At 48.0% G+C, this 19,586-nt stretch overlaps 1 protein-coding gene across 1 annotated transcript in view; it reads left to right on the top strand.

Annotated features, from left to right (window-relative positions):
* The first annotated feature begins 861 nt into the window (after positions 1–861).
* Positions 862–19,586, top strand: part of LOC106752050 (protein alan shepard-like) — a 30,632-nt gene continuing 11,907 nt past the window's right edge. Inside the window, exons 1-3 of the mRNA XM_014633443.1 lie at positions 862–1,150; positions 2,091–2,516; positions 19,474–19,586. Of these exons, the coding sequence (XP_014488929.1) occupies positions 2,460–2,516; positions 19,474–19,586 (170 nt within the window). The 5' untranslated portion in view covers positions 862–1,150; positions 2,091–2,459. The remainder of the gene's footprint in view (positions 1,151–2,090; positions 2,517–19,473) is intronic.

The raw sequence follows: 19,586 nt of genomic DNA, 5'->3' as shown, positions 1-19,586 counted from the left end.
AGGGAAACAACACGAGAGAAAAAGAGAGAGACACACACGTTACTACACGCTCTACACGCAAGCTCTATTTTTGTAATAACGCGCCGTAAAAGAAAAAAAATTTGTAGTGTGATCCGCGATACACCGCGGGTGTAATTTGTACGACCGTTGAGAGGAGAGACGTGTGTTAGAGAGAGAGAGAGAGAGAGCCACGGTTCTACGGTAGAGAGGTAGAAAGGTACGCGAGTGAGAAAGAAAGAAAGAGAGAGAGAGAAGAAGAGGAAGCGAAGCAGAGTGGAGCGAGAAACCGCGCTGCGCCGGAACGAGGTGGACATCGATCATCGCGCGAGACGACAGTTAGAAGAAGAGCGAGAAGCAATAACGGAAAAAGCGGAGGAAGAAGCAGCGTAACATTAGAAAACGAGCGACCGTTCTCTGTGTGTGTGTGTGTGTGTGTGTGTATGCATATGTGTGTGCGTGCGTGCGCTCGGCGAAGGCAACCACGACAGTGGATAGCGGCGAGGTAACCACTACCACCAGCAGCACGGCGAGGAGGAGTAGCAGTCGCGGGACATAATAACATCCGGGGGAACGACGGCAACGAGGAGGAACGTCGTCGAGAGTGGCCGCGCGAGACACGACTCTCGATTCGTTCGCGTGCCGCAACCCCTCCGCGCGCACGGCGACGACGACGGCAACGTCGAAAGCTGCGAAGGAAGAAGCGGGTCGACGTGAGGACCGGCGGCGATCAGTCGGGAAGCGAGGTACCGCATGCCGACGCCACCGCCAGCGCTCGGCGACAGCGGCGCGCTGAAAACGAGGAGCGGCCGATAAGCGACGGCGACTCTCCGGCTCTACGCGACGGTGCTACGCGGCAGTCGCCGTTAGTCTCTCGGTATCGCGACGCGGCGTCGCGCAGGCCGCGCTCTCTTTCTCTCTCTCCGTTTTTTCTCCCCCCTTCGTTTCGGAACGTTCGGGTCGGGTGTGTGCGGTGCGTGAGAGTGCGTCTGATACGTGTGTATATATATATACACGTATATATACACACACACACGGTGGAAGGTTAACGACGCTGCCGACGACGACGACGAGAAGACGCGCAGCCTGCGCACGAGAGTGGTGCACGACGACCGGCTGCCGGCGTGCTGCTGTGCGGTAGTTAATAGCAGCGGTAGCCAATAGTTTAGTTAGTTAGTAGTAGTGAAGTGCGCTACGAATCGACACACCCTCTTGACACCCGACATCCGTCGCTCGCATCGCTTCGCTCTCTCGCTCTCTTTTATCTCTGTACTCTCTCTCCGCAGTCTTTCTCTGTCTCCCTCCCTCTTCCCGCCGCGCGCCCCCTTCCCTCTCTTGGTCCTTCCGTCTCTTGGTTCTTCCTCCGTGCACTTACAGAATCGCGCGTACGCTCTCTCTTTCTCTGTCCTTCCCTCTTCTCTGCCCCCTCCCCGCAACCGTCTCTTCTTGTCTCTAGCCGTGTTACACGTTTGCTCTTTCTCCCAGTGCTCCTTCTCTTCCCTCCTCTAGCCCCCTCCCCTTCCTCTCTCTTTCTCTCCGTTCGACGGCGCAAAGTGATTCGTCGTCGCAACGCTCGTCGTCGCGTCTGATTTTGTTGACGACGTCGAGGACGAAAGGAGAGACGATGGTCAGTACGTAGTAATCGCGCGGCGCGTCGACCTTACGCACAGCGCGGTACAGTGCGGTACGGTCGGTTCCTACCCTACCTACCCTCTTTTTCTCTCTCTCTCTTTCTCACATCACGCCGCCATCACATTAGGCCATCCGTTTATCCATCCATCCGTCCATCCATTCCTCGTTCGGTCGGCGTCTCGCCCGGTGGAACACCTACGATACGCCGGCGGTCACCACGCACGCAATCCTTTCCTCTCTCTCGCCGACTAAGTCGCTCCGTCCCGGCGGCGGTTTATCGGCCGATCGAGAGAGAGTGCGAATTCGCGTAGTGACCGTAAGTGTACATGGTGCGCGCGCGCACGAGCGAGCGACGAACGAACGAGTGAGTGAGTGAGTGAGTGAACACGAGTGAGCGAACGAGCGAGCGAACGAATGTACGAGAGCGCGCTACAGTGTGTGGTTTTCTTGTCTGCGTCTAGTTCGTTCAGTAGTGTCGCCGGTAGTGAGCGAGGAACGTGCGGTGCGGTACGGTGTGGACCAGTGACGTGACGTGACGACGACGTCGTCGGTAGAGGAGCCAGCGCAACGTACGGAAGAACGGCGAGGAGGCGCCGCGACGACAAGCAGGAGCGGGAGCGACGGCGCAGAAGGGGAAGGAGTTGAAAGAACCGGAGCGGCGGCGCGAAAGCGACCGGCGGCGACGGCAACGACGACGACAGCCGACGGTGGTTTTTAGGCTGCGCATCGTCGCGCCGGCGTGAATTGTTAATATTGTTATTATCATTGCTACTACCGCTGCATCGTATCATCGACGGGCGCCGCGCGACTTTTACTACGCCGCTGGCAGCATGTCCGTGAGAATGGAAAACGTGGCCCCGCCGAGGAAGATGAATTACAAGATGATGGTGAGTTCCATGACAAACGTCCATTTGTCTGCGATTTTTTATCTCTCGCTTCTATTTCGTTCTATCTTTCGGCCTCTATCTCCCTCCCCTCTTCTCCCCCCCGTGTCTCTTGCTCTTTCGCTCACTCACTCTCTCTCTCTCTCTCTCTCTCGATCCTTCGAGCGGCAGCGGTGGCAGTGGCGAGTGCGCATGCTCCCACAGCGACTCGCCGCTTACTTCGCGCAGCTCCGCTGAAACGACGTTCGCGTGCACGCGCGCGCGAGCGCGTGCTAACGTGGCGTGCGACGACGACGAGACGCGAGCGACCAGCTAGCCGATGTGTCCCGCATTTTGTTCGTCCCTCCCTCCTCCCATTTCGCTGGCTTTATGGTTTTTTCCCAGTCGTTCGTTTCGTGCTCCACATTTTCCGCAGGTTCTCGCCGATATTTCTGTACCTTCGGTGATTCATGAGGGTTTCCCCCCCACAGAAGTCCTACTTTATCCCGGAACCATTCTGGAACTTTCTTTCGATATCTTGCTCTTCTCTCTCTCTCTCCCCCTACCTCTCTCCCTCCCTCCTTCTATCTTGTTCACAAGTGCGCGCTCGCTCGCATTTATCTCGTCCTGAGCGCAAAGAGTGCAACACGGTGCAGGCCGAAAGAGCGGACCTGCTGCTCCGTTCTCCCTCTATTTCGTCTCGTTCATTTTGCAGCGCGGTTTCTCCCGTTTTTCGCTCGTTTGCATTTCCGCACGCGTGCACGCATGGCGCGTGCGCGCATATTCCTGGAAAACCGTGGACTCTTACCATGGGGGCGGCCGACGACCACGGACGGCTTGCGGAACCGCCGGCGTAGTTTGACAGTTTGCCGCGGGGCGTCTGCTGCCCCACCCAATCGTCTCGTTCTCTCCCCTGTTGCCCCTTCCCCCTCTGCGTCCCTGTGCCTCTTTCGACCGTGTCTCGCTATCCCTGTCCTCCCCCTTCTGTCTCCTCCGCGTCTTCTGTCTCCGAGATCCTCTCGCTCGCTCTCGCGTACGCACGCCGTAGGTATTCAAATCGTCGTGTTTCGATCGGTACTTCGATCAGTCGCGACCGCTAATTCTTCCCTTTCGAATCCGACGCGGAATACTTTCCTACGATCGTTTGGATATTTTTTTTCCCGGCAAAAGGAAAGAGAAAAACGGCATGATTCAAGAGTAGACACGAGGAAAAGAGAAAGGGAGAGTGGGAAGTTGATAGAGTCGTGAAATTTCGGAATTTTCAACGCAACACGCGCCCGCGACATTCGAGGTATGTTAAGCGCGACATTTACGAGATTTCGTCGCGTCGTAAAAATGAGAAGTGGTCGAACGAAATAGCGAGGTCGAGAAGCATGTCTCGCGAGAGGCATGCACATTTCTCCTTCGATGCCACGTGTCCCGTATTAGACGAGTGGAACTCGGTGGCAGACAGTCGATGCAAGTTGCAACGACGTTCTCTCGTTGCGCCGGCAGCTAATTTTGGAACGGAACTCGAGAAGCCGAATGCTAGAAATTTTGCTACGCTGACTAGGGTTTCCCAAGTGGCAGGGCCCTTAATTAGGATTACGAGCGTTCACGCTTCGAAAGGCAGACTCGTCGCCTGACGTCCAAGGACGACGGCTGAATTCCGAAGAAATATTGTCGAGTTACTGGAAGCCCGAATTCGCTGCCAAATCTAGCAAGCTCGTCTGAATCACAAATCGACTCTTTCGAGGCCGAAAACATTATTTAAAATAATCTCCGTGTAAATATGGTTACTTTCTCTGTCTCTATATTTAAGTTCCTCGAATGTTTTAATTAACAAGATTACCTCAAACCTCACCCTGCGCACGTGGATATATCGCAACTCTGCCTAGAGATTGTTTAAAATTAACGTTAGCATCGCAAGTAGCTAGTAATACTTGTCTCTTCCTATTAGCGGGCTAGTAGCCACGGAATTAGTGCACGAATTCTTGGTCAGTGCTTTACCTCTCGCTAAATACAGTCACCGGTTCACCCCTCGTTGAATATAGTCCTCGCGTCTGTCGTAGTCATCGTCGTCGTAGTCGTTGTCGTAAAGAGAAAGAGAGCGAGGTTATCGCGCGCGATGGACGAGTTCAAGCGATCATCGCCGCGGAGTCATCGTACAAAACAGCTGTTCATCTCCGGCGAACATCGTCGCGCCGCTGCGTGTCCCGATTTAGACTCCTTTTATGCGCGCGTTTTTGTCGCGGTGCGATAATTCGGTGATTCGCCTACCGGCTGGCTGGCCATCGTTCTCATTCCCGCAGTGTACCATGCGACTTCTAAGTATGTATAAGTAACTGGATTACACATATTTCAGATAAGTGAATGAGAGAGAGAGAAAGAGTAAGTGAGCGAGCGAGCAAGTGCAATAATAAAATTTATAATATAATAGTATGATGATTGGTATAATTTTAAAATTTTGGAAAGAACTTTTCTCCCAATTTTTTCGGTTTTTAGTTTCTTATTTTCTTTAAAGTAAAAAGTAATTGTGGCAAGTTTTAGTCAAACACACGTAAATTTTCCGAAGCGAATTTTTGTACTTTTAAGACGGAAACCGAAAAAATCCGCAGAAAAATGAGAAAAAACGGTTTTTTCGTAACTTAAAATTATAACAATTGAATATGTGTGACATAGTAAATAATATAACATATAATAGAGTTGAGAGAGGATCTCTTTCTGTACATGAGAAACTGACGACACATTCCGCGAATATTATGAGACAACTGTAGTTAAAAACGTTTTCTCTTTCTCTCTCCCACTCTCATTGTGAAAAACGTGAAACGCGCCGTCGGGATGATTAATTGAATCCTTTCGCGCCTCACTCGCGCGTAATTGGCCTCGGATCGCACATTAATTGCGCGGTGGATAATGAGCACACCTTGCACCTCACAGCAACGTACGTATACGTCGAATATACAAAGTTCCTTTGTTTTCCTTCCTCTTCCTTTATCGAGCACCTTCAGCGACAACCTACTCGAGAGATAAACACGTTCCTCGGGCTGTTATCTACTTTGTACTTTTGGCAGCAACAAACGCTGATAATTATGTATTCCTGCTTCCGATCTTATCGCGAGCGGACTGATAATAGAACCGAGTGCTTTGTCTAAATAAATCGTTCGTTCGTTCGTTCGAGAGAGAGAGAGAGAGAGAGAGAGAAAGAGAAAGCAATGTCGTGCGAACTTCCTTCGAGTTCGAAAGTCGTTTCACAACGAGCTAATGGTCCCTCGAGATATATTCGTCGGTGGAACGAATCTGCCTGAAAATTTCACGGTAAAAACGCGCACGAGCATCACATTTTCTCGGCCGAAGCGCGAAGTGTGTACGGGTATCGCGCGATTAATTATCTCGCGAATTTCCGATGTTTTCTCAGGCTGCCATCGCACGTCACCGCTATGCATTTTATCGCGTTGTCAATACACGCCGGCGATAATAATGGCGAGCGCTGAAAATAACAGTCGGGGATCCTCGCCGTGCGGGAAATTGCGCGAGCCGCGGCGCGCCGTTGTTTCGAAATCGGTTTTTCGTACTAAGCACTTCTCGTTCACAGTGAAACGCGCGCGCACGATAGGCAAATACGCGTGAAACTACAAATGATGCTCTCTGTTCCCGAAATTCTAGGCGCGCGCATCGTCTGAAAGATTTTACGCAATCGTCATCAGAAATCATTGCGCGAATGATTTGGGAAACATTTCCAGATCTATCGATATTTAATTGCTGGATAATTACTCTCGAGATAATTCTTCAGAACGCCCTTAACATTATTTATTATTAGCATGTGAACGGGAAAAGTCTCCCTCCCTCTCTTGGAAAAGTAACACGTAATTTTTACATCAGCACAACGTATCCGCAATAAAAAGAGTATTGGATAATGAACATTGCAATGAAGAAAGCACTCTGATTAATTCGAGTCTCAAAAAGCTACGAGAGACGTTAAAAGGAAAAGAAGGTCCGTAGATCATTCTTCGGAACGTTCCGAATCCTTCGAATATTTTCTCGCGCGTAGAATTCCCGGATTCTGACGCGGCCTTCGTAAGCCCATAGTCGGCGTCAAAACGTGATGCATCAGCCGAGTGCAGCTCGCGGATACAGCAGAACGTCGTTATTGGCGGCATTAAACGTTTAAACGCTTAACACACGCACGAATGCGGTTATACATTCTGCTCTGCGATTGTGCACGTAAACACGCGGCACCTCGGCCTTTCCTCCCTTCCCTCTCGCCGGTCGTGCGGATTTCCCCGCGAGCTCTGCATAATCGCGTACCGGCCGCCGAAGGTAGCCGCCTTTTTCGTACTTTAAACCTCACAATCTGCCCGACAAATATTTAATCAAGATCCTCGAGCGATCCGCCAGCCAGCCGGCGACGAGTCGATGCGCCGTTTAATCGCCGATGCGTGCGAGAGTTCGTTCGCACTTGAAGTGCGGTCGAATTACGTCGCTCTCAAAACGGCGGCGCACAGCATGATATCGATCAGTGCGTCATTTTACGCGCGAAAAATTTACGGCTCTCACCCACGAAACTCTCCGGTTACTTTCGGGGTGTATTTTTTTCACGTAAGACCAGTTGAAATTTCTACCATGAACGAGAGGAAAAACCGAGATCGATTTCGGTTATCAAATGCTGCCGACTGGTGTCACCGATGAAATGTAACTTAAAGTAAGAGCCTGTGCGCAGGTGATTTAATGCAATGGAAACAAAATTGTCATATTTTCTCTTAACTTCATGAAGACGTAAAATTACTCTGCACTTCTTCGCCTCAAAGAAAATATCGAATAATTTCTTTATCTTCGCACAAAGTTGAAGGAATATAGTAATTTTGTTTTTATGCACAAAATCATTTGCGCACAGGCTCTTATCGGCCCTCTCACTCTATTTAGAATGTTGCCGGCTTCGAGCGTTACCGTTCGCTCGCCTCGTTTTCTTCAGCTGCGACGAAAATTGGTCGATTATTCGGCCGCTTCGGCGAATGGAACTCTGCAGCAAGCAAGCACGTGGGCGACGTACCTCAAAGCAGCTGCCCTTTCTGCTATCTCGCCTCCACGTTGAAATTTACGATTCGCGCGCGGTCTCCCGCGAGCTAACGTTGCAATTTCACATCTAACAAACAAGCGAGAATAGAAACACGTCGTTTTCACGAAAATGCATCGGTGCACGTGGCGCATTCTTCCTCGGGCCGTAACCGTTCACGGGTTAAATATAGAAAATGCAGATAATCGCAGGTAGCACTGATCTCCCTATCTTCGAGTACATTTTCTGGAAAGAGGGAAGTTCTGTTGGCATCACGGGGGTCGCGTTAACATCATTATATCCCTCGTGTCCGTCCGTTTCATTCCCGAGGTTCATTCCCGCATCCCGCTGCTTTCGCTCGCTCGCTCGCTCCTCCGAGGATTATTTTAAGAGCGCAGAAAGCGCGCGAAAACGAGATTAACATCTCGGAGGGAGATTTCCGGGTGTGGAGAACTCCGCGTCCTCGACGTTGCGCGCCGCTGCGACCGCGGATAATCGATATCCTTGCTGCGCCTATTCTCCACCCTGCACCCCCGCTCCCATCCTCCACTCGCCTCCCCCGCACTGCTGCACCCTTTTCCCTCTGACGCAACCCTGACTCGTCGCCACCGCTGCCGCCTCCCTTTTCCGCATCGTCAACGAGTCGAGAGCGAGCGCTCCTTACCCTCGATTCTGTACCGGATCTCGGGAACATCGAGTGCCACGTTGATACGTCCTCCTTTTTCTTCCCACCTTTGTCCTCGTTTATTTCCCCGCATCATAGAAAAGAGGTATACGCGTGCAATAAACTGAAAAATAAAAAATGAGCTTGGTTGGATCTACTTGACAATGGACAACCAAACGCGTTTTAGTTGGGCGAAACAAAATTTTGAATTCTGATGAACCAAACTTGACCCTTATAATCAGAAATTCTGTTTTCTTCAAGTACAACCCATTTGATTGTTCAATAGATCTAACCAAACTCTTATTTCACTATAGAATCTTACGTTCCTATCATGCTTTGGTAGAAATGCAGTTTTCTTTTCTCCATTTATCTAGATCTACAAAAAAACCTGATCTTTCGACGAATTTTATGGGTTTGGCAGGGGATGGTTCTTTAAGTTGTGAGAAAAATAACTACTTATTGGAAGGAGGCGGGTCAACGATATTCGAATAACTTTCCTTGAACTCGGCCATTGTCAGTCATATCAGGCTGAAGAAATAAACCGACGAGAGGCACTAAAGAAACCCCTTGCAGATAATGATTTATACCTGGACATCGCAGTTAACTATATACGGTTGAACATTTGTTCGGGGAATGGATACGATAATGTTGGCTTTCGGACAAAATGCACGGTCTGGGCGAAAGTTTTGGTATTATTTGAAATCTCCAGACAAACATACGAAGAGGCAAAGGGAAATTTTAAGATAAACCTAATGGTCTTTCATTCCTGACCGTTTTTTCGACTTGTCACTCCCGGCCATCTCAGGTCCTTTATTATCGCAACGCTTGCCGCGTCCGAATATCTTACGCATAGATACGCCTTGTCTCTTCGCCGTCCTGTCGGGATTCCAACGGAGAAGTAAACGACAATTCGTGACTGTCAGTGAGGAATCCTATTATTCCCAACGTCGTAAATGTACCTTCGAATACACGGAGAAAATTCTGTCGGCAGCACTGACCGGCCAACAATAGTCGCAGGCAATTTCTCAAACGTACAGGACTATATAACTTTATTTTACTTCAGATTAATACCAAGAAGGGACTCGATTTACAATTTTTATCTCAAGCCCACGCATCTCCATATCTTCAAACTATTTGACTAATTAAAATTCCATACATAAATATCACAATACAAATATAATACTTGCGCGTTCAGCAGAAAAAACAGCTTAGTAAGCGCTTTGTGATTATTGCTTCTGATTAATTCTCTTAGATCTGAATGGCAGACCTTACTTTTAATTATTTGCTACTTAATTCTTGCACTAATAATCCCAAACAGTTTATTACTTCCCCTTATATCTCTTTGTCTCATTTTCCTTTTCTACGTCACTAACTTTATCTCTTCCCTCTTTTCTCCTCTTTAGCTCCTCTCTCTTTTCATACAATGTCTGCAATGTAATTCTAATTGTATCTAATTCATCATTCCATATCCTGTTCCATTTTTCATCAAATGTTGCTGCTCTCGGTTCCGACCGTCACGATTTTCACGGAACATCCTGCGCTCGTTTATCAAGCACGACCCGTTGTCAATCGTTTATGTCTCCTGCAATGGTCCATCTCGCGCGAGCGCTTCGTGATTATTCCCGCGCGACGGCCGTTGTTGCGATAACAGCGATAACAGGGAGATCCGCGAACGCGAGCGAACGAACGCTTCGTGTTCGCCGTCGTTTCTACCTGCTCGCACCTCGACGACCTCGCCGTCTCACCTCCTCGGCGGCCGCCATTCACGAAGTGTACCGGCCGGCGCACGGCGGCGGTGCGCAACGGTACCCGATGACGACGACGACGCCGGCCGGCGGTGTCAAGGCCGTCCGATGCGCCGCGGCCTTTCTAACGTGTCGGTAGAGACACTCGCGCGCGAGCAGGAGAGTCGGAGGTGCATCCTGGTCGATGCGGACGCGACGTTCGCCCGACTTAGGCGAACGAATCGTCATCCCGTGCATATTGTAAATGCATACAAGGTGTCGGAAACCTCTCTTGGTGTACGCGGCGCGCAGGTAAAATAGGCGAGACTGAACAGGAAAGTCGTGTGGCATTTTGCAAACTTCGAAATAATTAATGAGGAATTAATTTCTATGAGCTGATCGCACGGGAAGCGGTAGGCCGGACTTTGTATAAAGGAAAATGGCTCGCTTCGAAAGATTTCCTAGCAACGAATGGGTATCGACTGATAACGAGAGGCATGTTTCTTTTCGGCACGCAGTCCTGTTATATGCTGCTCGCTGTATTGCTCTGTCTCTGGAAATCAGTTGATGCTCATCATTGCTGGATCTTCGGAAGTAAGCTATTTTTATACCGAGTCCGGTTTCAGTGCGTTTTATTAACTCGCATAGATTAATTAATTCTTCAATAACTATTGCGAAATTTGCAAAATAATGCACAACTTTTCTGTTCAGTTTCACCTGTTCTACCTGCACACCACGGATACCAAGAAAGGTTTCAGACACCGTGTATACATGGGTACCACAGAGAGAGAAAGAGAGAGGGTGGAAGGGAGACGTGGTCGCGTTTATTTCGTATTTATATCGCGTGCATTTGCAAATGTGTACGTTTGCTTCTTTGCAATCGTACGTGCCTATGCGTGGAGGTGCGACGCCGTTTGCATTTTGCACAGACGTGATATTCAATTCTGTACATTAGCATCGCGTCCGCTATACTGCACGTAGCGGTTACGTAATTTCGGCTTTTGCGAAGTCGCTGCGCGAAGGTCTCTCTTCTCTTTCGTCGGGCTCTCGATGTCGCGATGGAACACGAGGTGAATTGACCTAGGCCTGGGGTTCAAGGCCATCGGCCTAGATACACGCAGTCAAGGTCCGTCGCCTGCCTGCCTGCCTGCTTGCCTGTCTGTGAAGGTGCCTGGCGTGCACCTCCGTTACATCATCATCTAACGCAGGTAGTCGCTTCTCGTGACGTTAGCTTGAAATCCACCCGACGCGAGAAGACAAAAGTCTCCTGGCCGACCGTCACAGCGTTATATCGCATATCGATTTGTGTCGAAAGCGTGAGTGAAGTCCATTAGGTTGCCTGAGACCTAGCCACCTAGAATGCCATCGTTAAGGTGTCGGGTAAACAAAACGCGCGTCTGTGGAAAATTTTGAAAAGAAAAAGCGAGAATGTTCTTCGCAATAAAGGAGATTTGTTTTCGTCTACCTGAATTAATGTACCGAGACGATTTTGAATGCGATTACACGGCAAAAACTGTTGAATCAATGGAATTCCCAACAGCACGCATAATTGGAATAAATGTTCTTGATTTAATAGCGATATTATTGAAACTAATGCTTTAATTATCAAAGCAATACGTAACATAAGAGTTTTAACGATACTTGCCACTGAATCAAGATTTATTCCAATTACGTTACTGTCGGAAATTTTATTGATTCAACAGCTGTTTTTTCCCATGCATTTACCATTGAATAAAATCGCTTATTCTGAGTGTCGTGTGGTAATAATTTAATAATTAGTAGTAACATTGAGTCATAAAATATTTTAGGAGCTAGACGAAATCTGCCGCTTTGTTCGAGCTTGAAGCTTCTATTTCTGTTCACTCAGGTCAGACACAAATTTCGCGTTAACGCAACACATGATAAAGTAGGCGCGCGATGCATAATCGTATGTCGTAGCGCGCATCGCTGCATGACTGCCTCTGGTATGAATCATGGCCTGCACGGCTGCATGATTCATGACCCCGCCACAATGATCGAAAAGCGGATTTTCCGGCTTGGGAAGTTGCTCATTCCTACTGAGAGAAGTGACTCGAAATATTTTCTGTCGGGATCTGCGCGATCCACAACTCCTCGTCGAAATTGCCGAGAAGCGCGTTGTCTTGGCGAGGCATAAATTGATCCTTGAAAAAAATGCGTCGCCTTTTTTTTCGACACTTTTCTCCATCCCATCCATGCGTAAACGAGGAATTAATTTTAATACATAAGTAAGAATCATTCTGCGATATCGCTGTGCTGTCAGTGCGCCGGGTAACACGCGGCTGTTCCGAAGCATAAACGGCCGAGACGAAAAACGCGTTTGCGAATTGAATTATCACGCTCTCCGTGCCGCACTAATAAAGTTAGATCGCGCTAATTAATGCGCTCGCCCGGCCGCGACACGTTAACTCGCGCGAACGCCGATAGGTGCATCCCTCGCTCGCGATCGCGTTTAGTGCGACTTCCCTGTATATCACGAAATAATAACTGGTGTTATCAATTTCGACTATCCGAGTCTTCAATTGTCTAAACTATAGTCAGTACTGAATATAGCTAATTTCGGTTACGAATTATTGATTTTTCTTACGATAACAGGCAATATTAACACCTGAAATAACCGTATATTCAATGATTGAAAAACTTGGATAATCGAAATTGACAGCACTAATAATAACAATCTTTACAACAACGGTGTAGTCGATTTCGCGACGAAACCGAGCCTGCCATCGTGTCTGCACCTGCGTGCAGGCTTCGGATCGCACGTCTGGGCTTAGGTTGGGTTGAGCTCGAGAAATCGATCGTATACGCGCGTACGATGACTGCGACGACAACGATGACGATGGGAGTCATCGCCACTATTATTAACGCGAAGAGGCACACAATGGCCGCGTGTACGAACAAAGTCGCACCACGGACTTACATATCGCCGCGATTTGCATCCTTAATGCATATGCGCTTACATACCGCGAATGAAAGCGACAGCTCTTTAACCCCTCGAGACCCGTAGGGAACCGTTTCGCATTCCAGATGTTATTTTAGAGAAGCTCCCGAGAGCCGGGAGGGCTTTCTAACGTTTATAGGTCGACTTGCGTACGGGAATCGTAGTGTTAAACGCGCGGAATTTGTCAACGGGCGTCGAGCACGTCGTCACACAATGATACTTTACGATCAAACGCACACGTACGAATCGAAAGATATTAATAATGTTGAAATTCGCTAGATGTACGGAATTCTGCGAGATTATATTATCTCGCGTGTGTTTGCGGCAGAGACTGAGTCGAGGTGTAATTGTTTCTGGGCTTTATGCTGTAAACACGCAAGAGTCACCGCTACGTCGCGATTCCGTAACAATTCGAGCCGGACGATGTCGCGACGCGCGAGTTGTTCCCGTTCGCGAACTTGTCTCCGCGCGAGAACGTCGAAATTATATATTTCTCCCGCCTCTCTCTCTCTCTCTCTCTGTACTCGCGTCATCGGGGATCGACGGAACTCGCGCGGGCGATCGCGATGTGCTCGATTTCCATGCGAAAACCCGTGCCTTTGCCTTGTCGCGCTCTCAGCGACATCTCTCCCTCGTCACCGTATTGTTCCCCGTGCGCTATAAGGAGACGGAAGCACGCGACGCCGGCTAATAATACTCGCCGTCGGCCTAAACTCGGATAAAGGGTGTCAAATACGAGACGGCCAGGCAAGCAGGCAGGCAGGCAGCCAACTACCTCTCTCCGTCTGTGCCTCGGCCTCTCTTTTCTCCCTTTCTCGAGAGAAGTACATAGAAGATACATCCGCCGGCCGACGAGAAGAAAAAAAAAAGAGTGACACACCAATTCCGTGCCAAGGCGTAGCGCGGTAATTTAAATACCATCGAAATGTGCTATCCATTTTTCAATGGCCGGTATTCACAGTCAGATCTTATACTCAAGACCGTCTTAAAGTTTATCTTCGGATGCTTCGTAGCTGGTGAAACGATCCGTACAGTTGCTGAAGATGAACTTATGAGGATCTTAATGTAAGATCTAACTATAAATTTATTCGTTTTGACTGATTTAGATTGCATGTTTTGCTTCTAGAATGAAACAAGTGTGTAAACTAGCGTTGAAGGGAAAAGGAACGAAATTCCAGCGCTATACTAATTTAGCTAAAACGAATAGGATGAATAGCCTTATGAATAGCGGTCAGTGTGTCGTGACAGTATCGTCCTTTTCTTCGCCCCCTTCCCCTCTTTTTTTTGAAAATGGGGTCACAGAGGTTTTTCTTCCCTGGACTAGGTATTGATCATTAAATTTGGCCCTAGGGCGGAAACGTGGAAAATGAAAATCCCAAATGTTTTCAAATTAGAAAATTTACGTTTCATGAATTCTCACGCTAGAAGAGAAAATTCACGAACTCTTGATCATGAATCTTCTCCTCTAGCGTGAATTAGTGGAAAAGTATGAATTTTCTAATTCGTTTTCAAAAATTTTTTCAAATTTTCAAGGAAATGTACACTTTTTACGAATTCTCACGCTATGGAGAAAATTCATAACCAGGAGAGGGGAGGTAATGAATCATTTCCTCTAGCGTGAATTCGAGAAAAGTGTAAATTTCTTAATTTGAAAACATTTGGAATTTTCATTTTTCGCGTTCCCGTTAGAGGAAAATTACATGATCGATACCCTGGCCTTCTTCAGTTTTCCTTTGATGATGCTGCTGCGTCCACGCTTAACGCGGTGATGTCTGATGCGTTCTGCATCGTGCTCTCTCACATCGTTCTTCTCCTTCTGCATCACGTGCCGCGTGCATACATCTCATGTTGCATCCGCGTGCATTTACGCCACTCACGTAGAGGATACGTGCCGTTCGCGAAACGCGTGCACATCGCGCACATCGTGAATCGTTCCCTCCCGCGCATACAGCTGTCGTATACAATGTATCGGCCGGCGGCGATGCATTTGGCACGATGTTTCTGTCGCCGGACGAGGTTCGCGGAGAGGCGCTCGCAGCAAAATTTGCATTTGCGAAAGCTGTAACTCGGGTAGAAATTAATCGGGCGTGCGCCAAGTCTGTTGTAGCTCCAAGTAGGCATGTCCCAAAATAGGCCTGTCGTTGGGCTTACATATGGCCAAGAAAAGCAAATTCTGAATGGAATTTTGTGAATAGGCACTGACGGTGGGTGTCCCTAATAAAAGATGTGTTTATAGGACCCCGTATAATTAGCCAATTTCTGAGATGGTTTAAAATGAGGTCTTAAAAAGATTTGAGCAAAATCTATCATAAGGTTGAAATAAGACCAGATTGACTAACTTTGATTTTGGTTTTCAAAAATAATATTTAAGCAGAAGATTTATAATATTCTCTCTGAAAAGAGAAAAAGATTTCTTCTTTCGAGTAAATGATAATGAGTTTTCTAGTATTCGTTGATGAGTATATTTTAATCCTGTTATCAAGAAAATATTCTTCGTTCAAAATAACCATTATTTAAAAGAAGGAAAATAAACTGAATAACTGCTTTTCTTTGCAGCACAAGTAATATTTTTCTGTGTGTGGACTTAATACAAACGGGGAAAAATTATGTAGAGCCTTCCCAATCTCCGTTTGAAACTTCTATCTTGGAACTGACTAGAAAATCGCCGAGCTCGGTGTGTCTAATTCGCTTTTAATTCGTTCTCCCGTTTGAAGAAAGATTAATCATACAATCGACGAGGAAATAAACGGTCGTTGATCAAACGCATTAACTCGCCATTTAATATCATTTTAGTTTATCCCACAATTTTCCCGGGTTCTCCTGGAAAAGCGGTCAACTGGTTTCCTCCAAAAACGACCTCTCGAGTCGAAAGTCCTTAAAAATAAATTAGGTCGCTCTGAGCTCTCATTGTTAAACGGTTAGTGCGCGCTCAGGAGGAGGTTAGTCGAGATACGGAGAAATGTAGTCCTGCGGCTGCATCGTTCGCGCTTACAAGAGTTCCTTCTCGCGCATTCCGTTTCTTCACCTTGAAAGAATACCCCACAGGGCATCGGGCGACTTAGCCGGCGATGTGTGCAGAACAGGCGGGATAACAATCGATATGAATAATCTTGTTTTTTTATTCATTTATTTACAATCACCGCGTCTCATATTTCACGCCCGTGTATATTTGTCTTCTCGCGCAGCACTTACAATTGTATCTTACACCCGGTGCATCACACGCGCTACGATTACATTCTTGATAACCGATCCGGATTGTTGCCGGCGACGCGAGCGATCTTTCCACACGGATCGACCGAGGATTTCTCCAAAACGAACAGCGAGAGGATCGCGAAAAGCGCATTCCGGGATATTGCGGGCACGTGTCCGCTCGCTAATAGAGCGTGACAATGTCCGAGAAGAGAAGTGGAGGAGGAGAAAAGAGATCGCTCTCACGCACGCATTCGCGTATGTTATTATTTCTCCGGTATGTGGCGCACATCCTGCATCCTGGATCGTCGTCCTTAGAAGAAAGCGCGAGACGAAATACACGTAGAGCGCGTCCAATTAACGGCCGCTCTATGATAATACGGTCGCTATGATAAACGCACTCGCTCGTTCGCGGACTCGGCGGGAAGATGCTGCTGCAGGATGGAGACGATAATAAAAAAATAACGCGCCGTTATACAGTCGCCAGCAAGAAGCGTGTCTCTTATCCGAGACATCCTAATACACCTTGAATCCTGCTGCGCTACTAGCGATAACGGAGCAAGGTCGGCAGGCGGCCTCAATTTCACTCTATTTTCACTTGGTGTGTACGAACGGGGACGTGATTTGCGGTGCGCACAGCCGAAAGGAAGACCCGACCACGATCGAGCCCCCCCTCCCCCCTCCCCCGGTGGTGGTATAGTCGTGAAAAGAAAAGAGAGAACGATCACACTCGATCTCCTCGTCATGGTCGGTTCTCAGAAATTAAATCTCGCGCATTTTCAAGCCGTTTTAACGCGCAGCGGTCATCATGTCTCTTTCTCTCTCTTCTTCCTCTGGAATCGATTACCGCAACCTCCAAAGGAGAGGTCAGAGAGGTCAGTATTTAATTGATTCACTTATTAATTATAATTCAAAGCTGTACACGTGCGGAAAAATTATGTTCCATAATTACTTCCGCAAATTAAATTTTTGCGAGACAACTTGGCAAAAAATGCCTTACTTTTCTGTATCTATTCTTAATTTGTAACGCTCTTAGAAGGATTGTCCCTAGAGTAATGATAAATGCATATGTACGTATATATGTGTGTACATATCTCTTTTCCTCTCTCTGCGGTTACACACAGCGAATTACATCTCAACCTGTATTATGTTTCCCGCTAAGATAAAATTGATATGCGTTAATATCGACTTTCTCTCTCTCTCTCTCTCCTCCCCCCTCTCTGTCTCTGTCTCGCAATCGATCGATTTCCATAGGCGAAACTACGGGCGTACCGTTTTAGAAAGTGATCGCGTTTCTTCGTCGCCAACGCCGGCTTAGTTTTACGCTCGTCGTTGGTCCGATACGTCGATAAGGAGAAGAGAAGGAAGCCCCTTCCCGTCGTTATCATTTATCAGTGACCTCGCGCGGTCACGCCTCTTCGATAACGAGAAAGAACGGCCGGTCTCCTTCTCGCAGCCTTCACCCTCCTTCGTCTTTTCTCCGGCGCATTCGTGCCGGTGCATCGCGGTTTACCTTTCTAATAGCATTTAAGAGCGACTGTAATGTCGATGGCGTATCCGTCCGCGCTGATGGCCGATTATTACATTCAATCATTTGTATAATCCGTATTGCGTGCGATATTCCGGACGTATTCTCGCGAGCTATATAAACAGCCGTGACATCATGACGAAAAACAAGAAGAGAAGTTTCACACACACATATATGGGGCGAGACAATAACTAATTGCTACCTTGAATATCTTCAAAATATAAGAGTAGGAGAAAAATTTGTCCAGCAGAGAAGCTGCGTTAATGCCAATGGTCATTCCGTAAATGCAAACTTTTTTCATCATCTACTCGTTAATAAAATACTTTTATTTTTCGAAAATATCCAAGGTGACTATTGGCATATATTTATTGCCTCACCCTGTATATTATACTTTAAAAAGTTTGAAAAAGAAATCAGTTTTTTTTTTCCAATTTTCCGCGAATATCTCGGTTTATTTCCGAAAGCTTGAAAAGAGCAATTTTTTTTAACTATATGCTACATATAAATATAGATCTATCTTATTTCCATATTTAAATATAGAACAAAATATTTCCAACAAGAAAACGCGATATTTGTGGAGAATTTAGTGAAATATCTATGGAGATATGTGTAAATTTATGAATGCGTAAGTTTCACGATTTTCTTTTTCTTCCTTTTCGTTTGCGACTTGAGCGCTCTTCGTCGACGAGGAAAGAGCTGGTCTCAACGGCGGTCGATTCTCAGGTAGAGAACAATTCGCAAATTCGCAAGTAAAAAGCTCGATCGATTCGCGCGCTGCAGGATCCCGACAGGCGTCCTGCACGAGCCCTCGCGCTGACGCATCGACACGCGGCGATAAGCGGACGGATGATTCGGCGACAACCGCCGCCACCATAGTGTGTGGTCATTGACAGTCGCACGGGGCGGTGCGAGCCGGCGATGGCTCACCGCGCGAAATAGAGAACGACGTGTGAAATGTGCACGAGCGCGATCCGGTATTCGTGATCCGGCAAGAGAGAGAGAGAGAGAGACCGAGGGACCGGATGTCACTTCCTGCTCACCACGTCTGCGCGCGCTACGTCATTGTAACGCGAACTCGTCCGCACCGCCGCCCTTTTCGTCTTGGTCTCCCTTTCCGCCCCCGGTTGACCGGTAGTTTTACCTGTGGTCCTCGCTGAGTACGCGACGCGTGAGAGCCGCCGCGAGGATGTTCCCGATTGCCGGCGAGCCGGCCGGCTTTCGTTCGCGAGCTTTTCGAACACAGTGCACTCCCTAAGCTTCGAGCTCAGGCTAACGTTAGAATGTTGCGAGTGCGATCAATATTATTCGAGGATACCCGATGAACCGTGTTTCTCTCTCTTTCTCTCTCGGTCCTTCTTTTTCTTCTTACACGGATTCGTTCTTTTCCCTTTTCCGCTCCGTTACGTAACGAGGAAATAATACACTCGAAGATAATCGCATGACGCAATTATTTTCGGAATACTAAAAGGAGCGGCTCCGCTTCTCTTTTACGGCGCGATAGGCCAATATGGTAACGACGGTCAGTCGCGTTGTTACGTGTGATAAGAGCACATCGACTGAACCTTAAACCAGAGGATTCGCACTGATAAGCTTACTCAATGTTCTTGCTGTTCCATTCGGCGTCGATAAGCCTCGGCGGTATGTCACGTTCTCAATATTCTCAATCGCCCCGCGATTCTCTCACCCGGATCCATCGGTCCGCAACGGAACCATCCCGACGACGCGAAATATATTCCAACGATAATTCTTATGAGGGGGATGGGAGTGTACATTAAAGAGACACGAACTCTATTGTTCGCCCTTACCAGACCCCCCTCACACTTGTTTCAGTTGCAGATGAGATAAACTGTCGAATATGTGACGGAGATTTCCTCTGGTTTTTCAGGGCGCGAACGGCCCGAGACCGACGTACGTGGGCGCCAACAACGGTAACGCGGGCGGTGCCGGCGGAGGCGGCGCCGGCGGCGGCGGCGGCGGTGGCGGCGGCGGCGGCGGCGG

This window comes from Dinoponera quadriceps, unplaced genomic scaffold, assembly GCF_001313825.1.
Source record: "Dinoponera quadriceps isolate SergipeBrazil2010 unplaced genomic scaffold, ASM131382v1 scaffold424, whole genome shotgun sequence".
NCBI classification, from domain to species: domain Eukaryota; kingdom Metazoa; phylum Arthropoda; class Insecta; order Hymenoptera; family Formicidae; genus Dinoponera; species Dinoponera quadriceps.
This window is presented reverse-complemented; position numbering and strand designations above follow the sequence as displayed.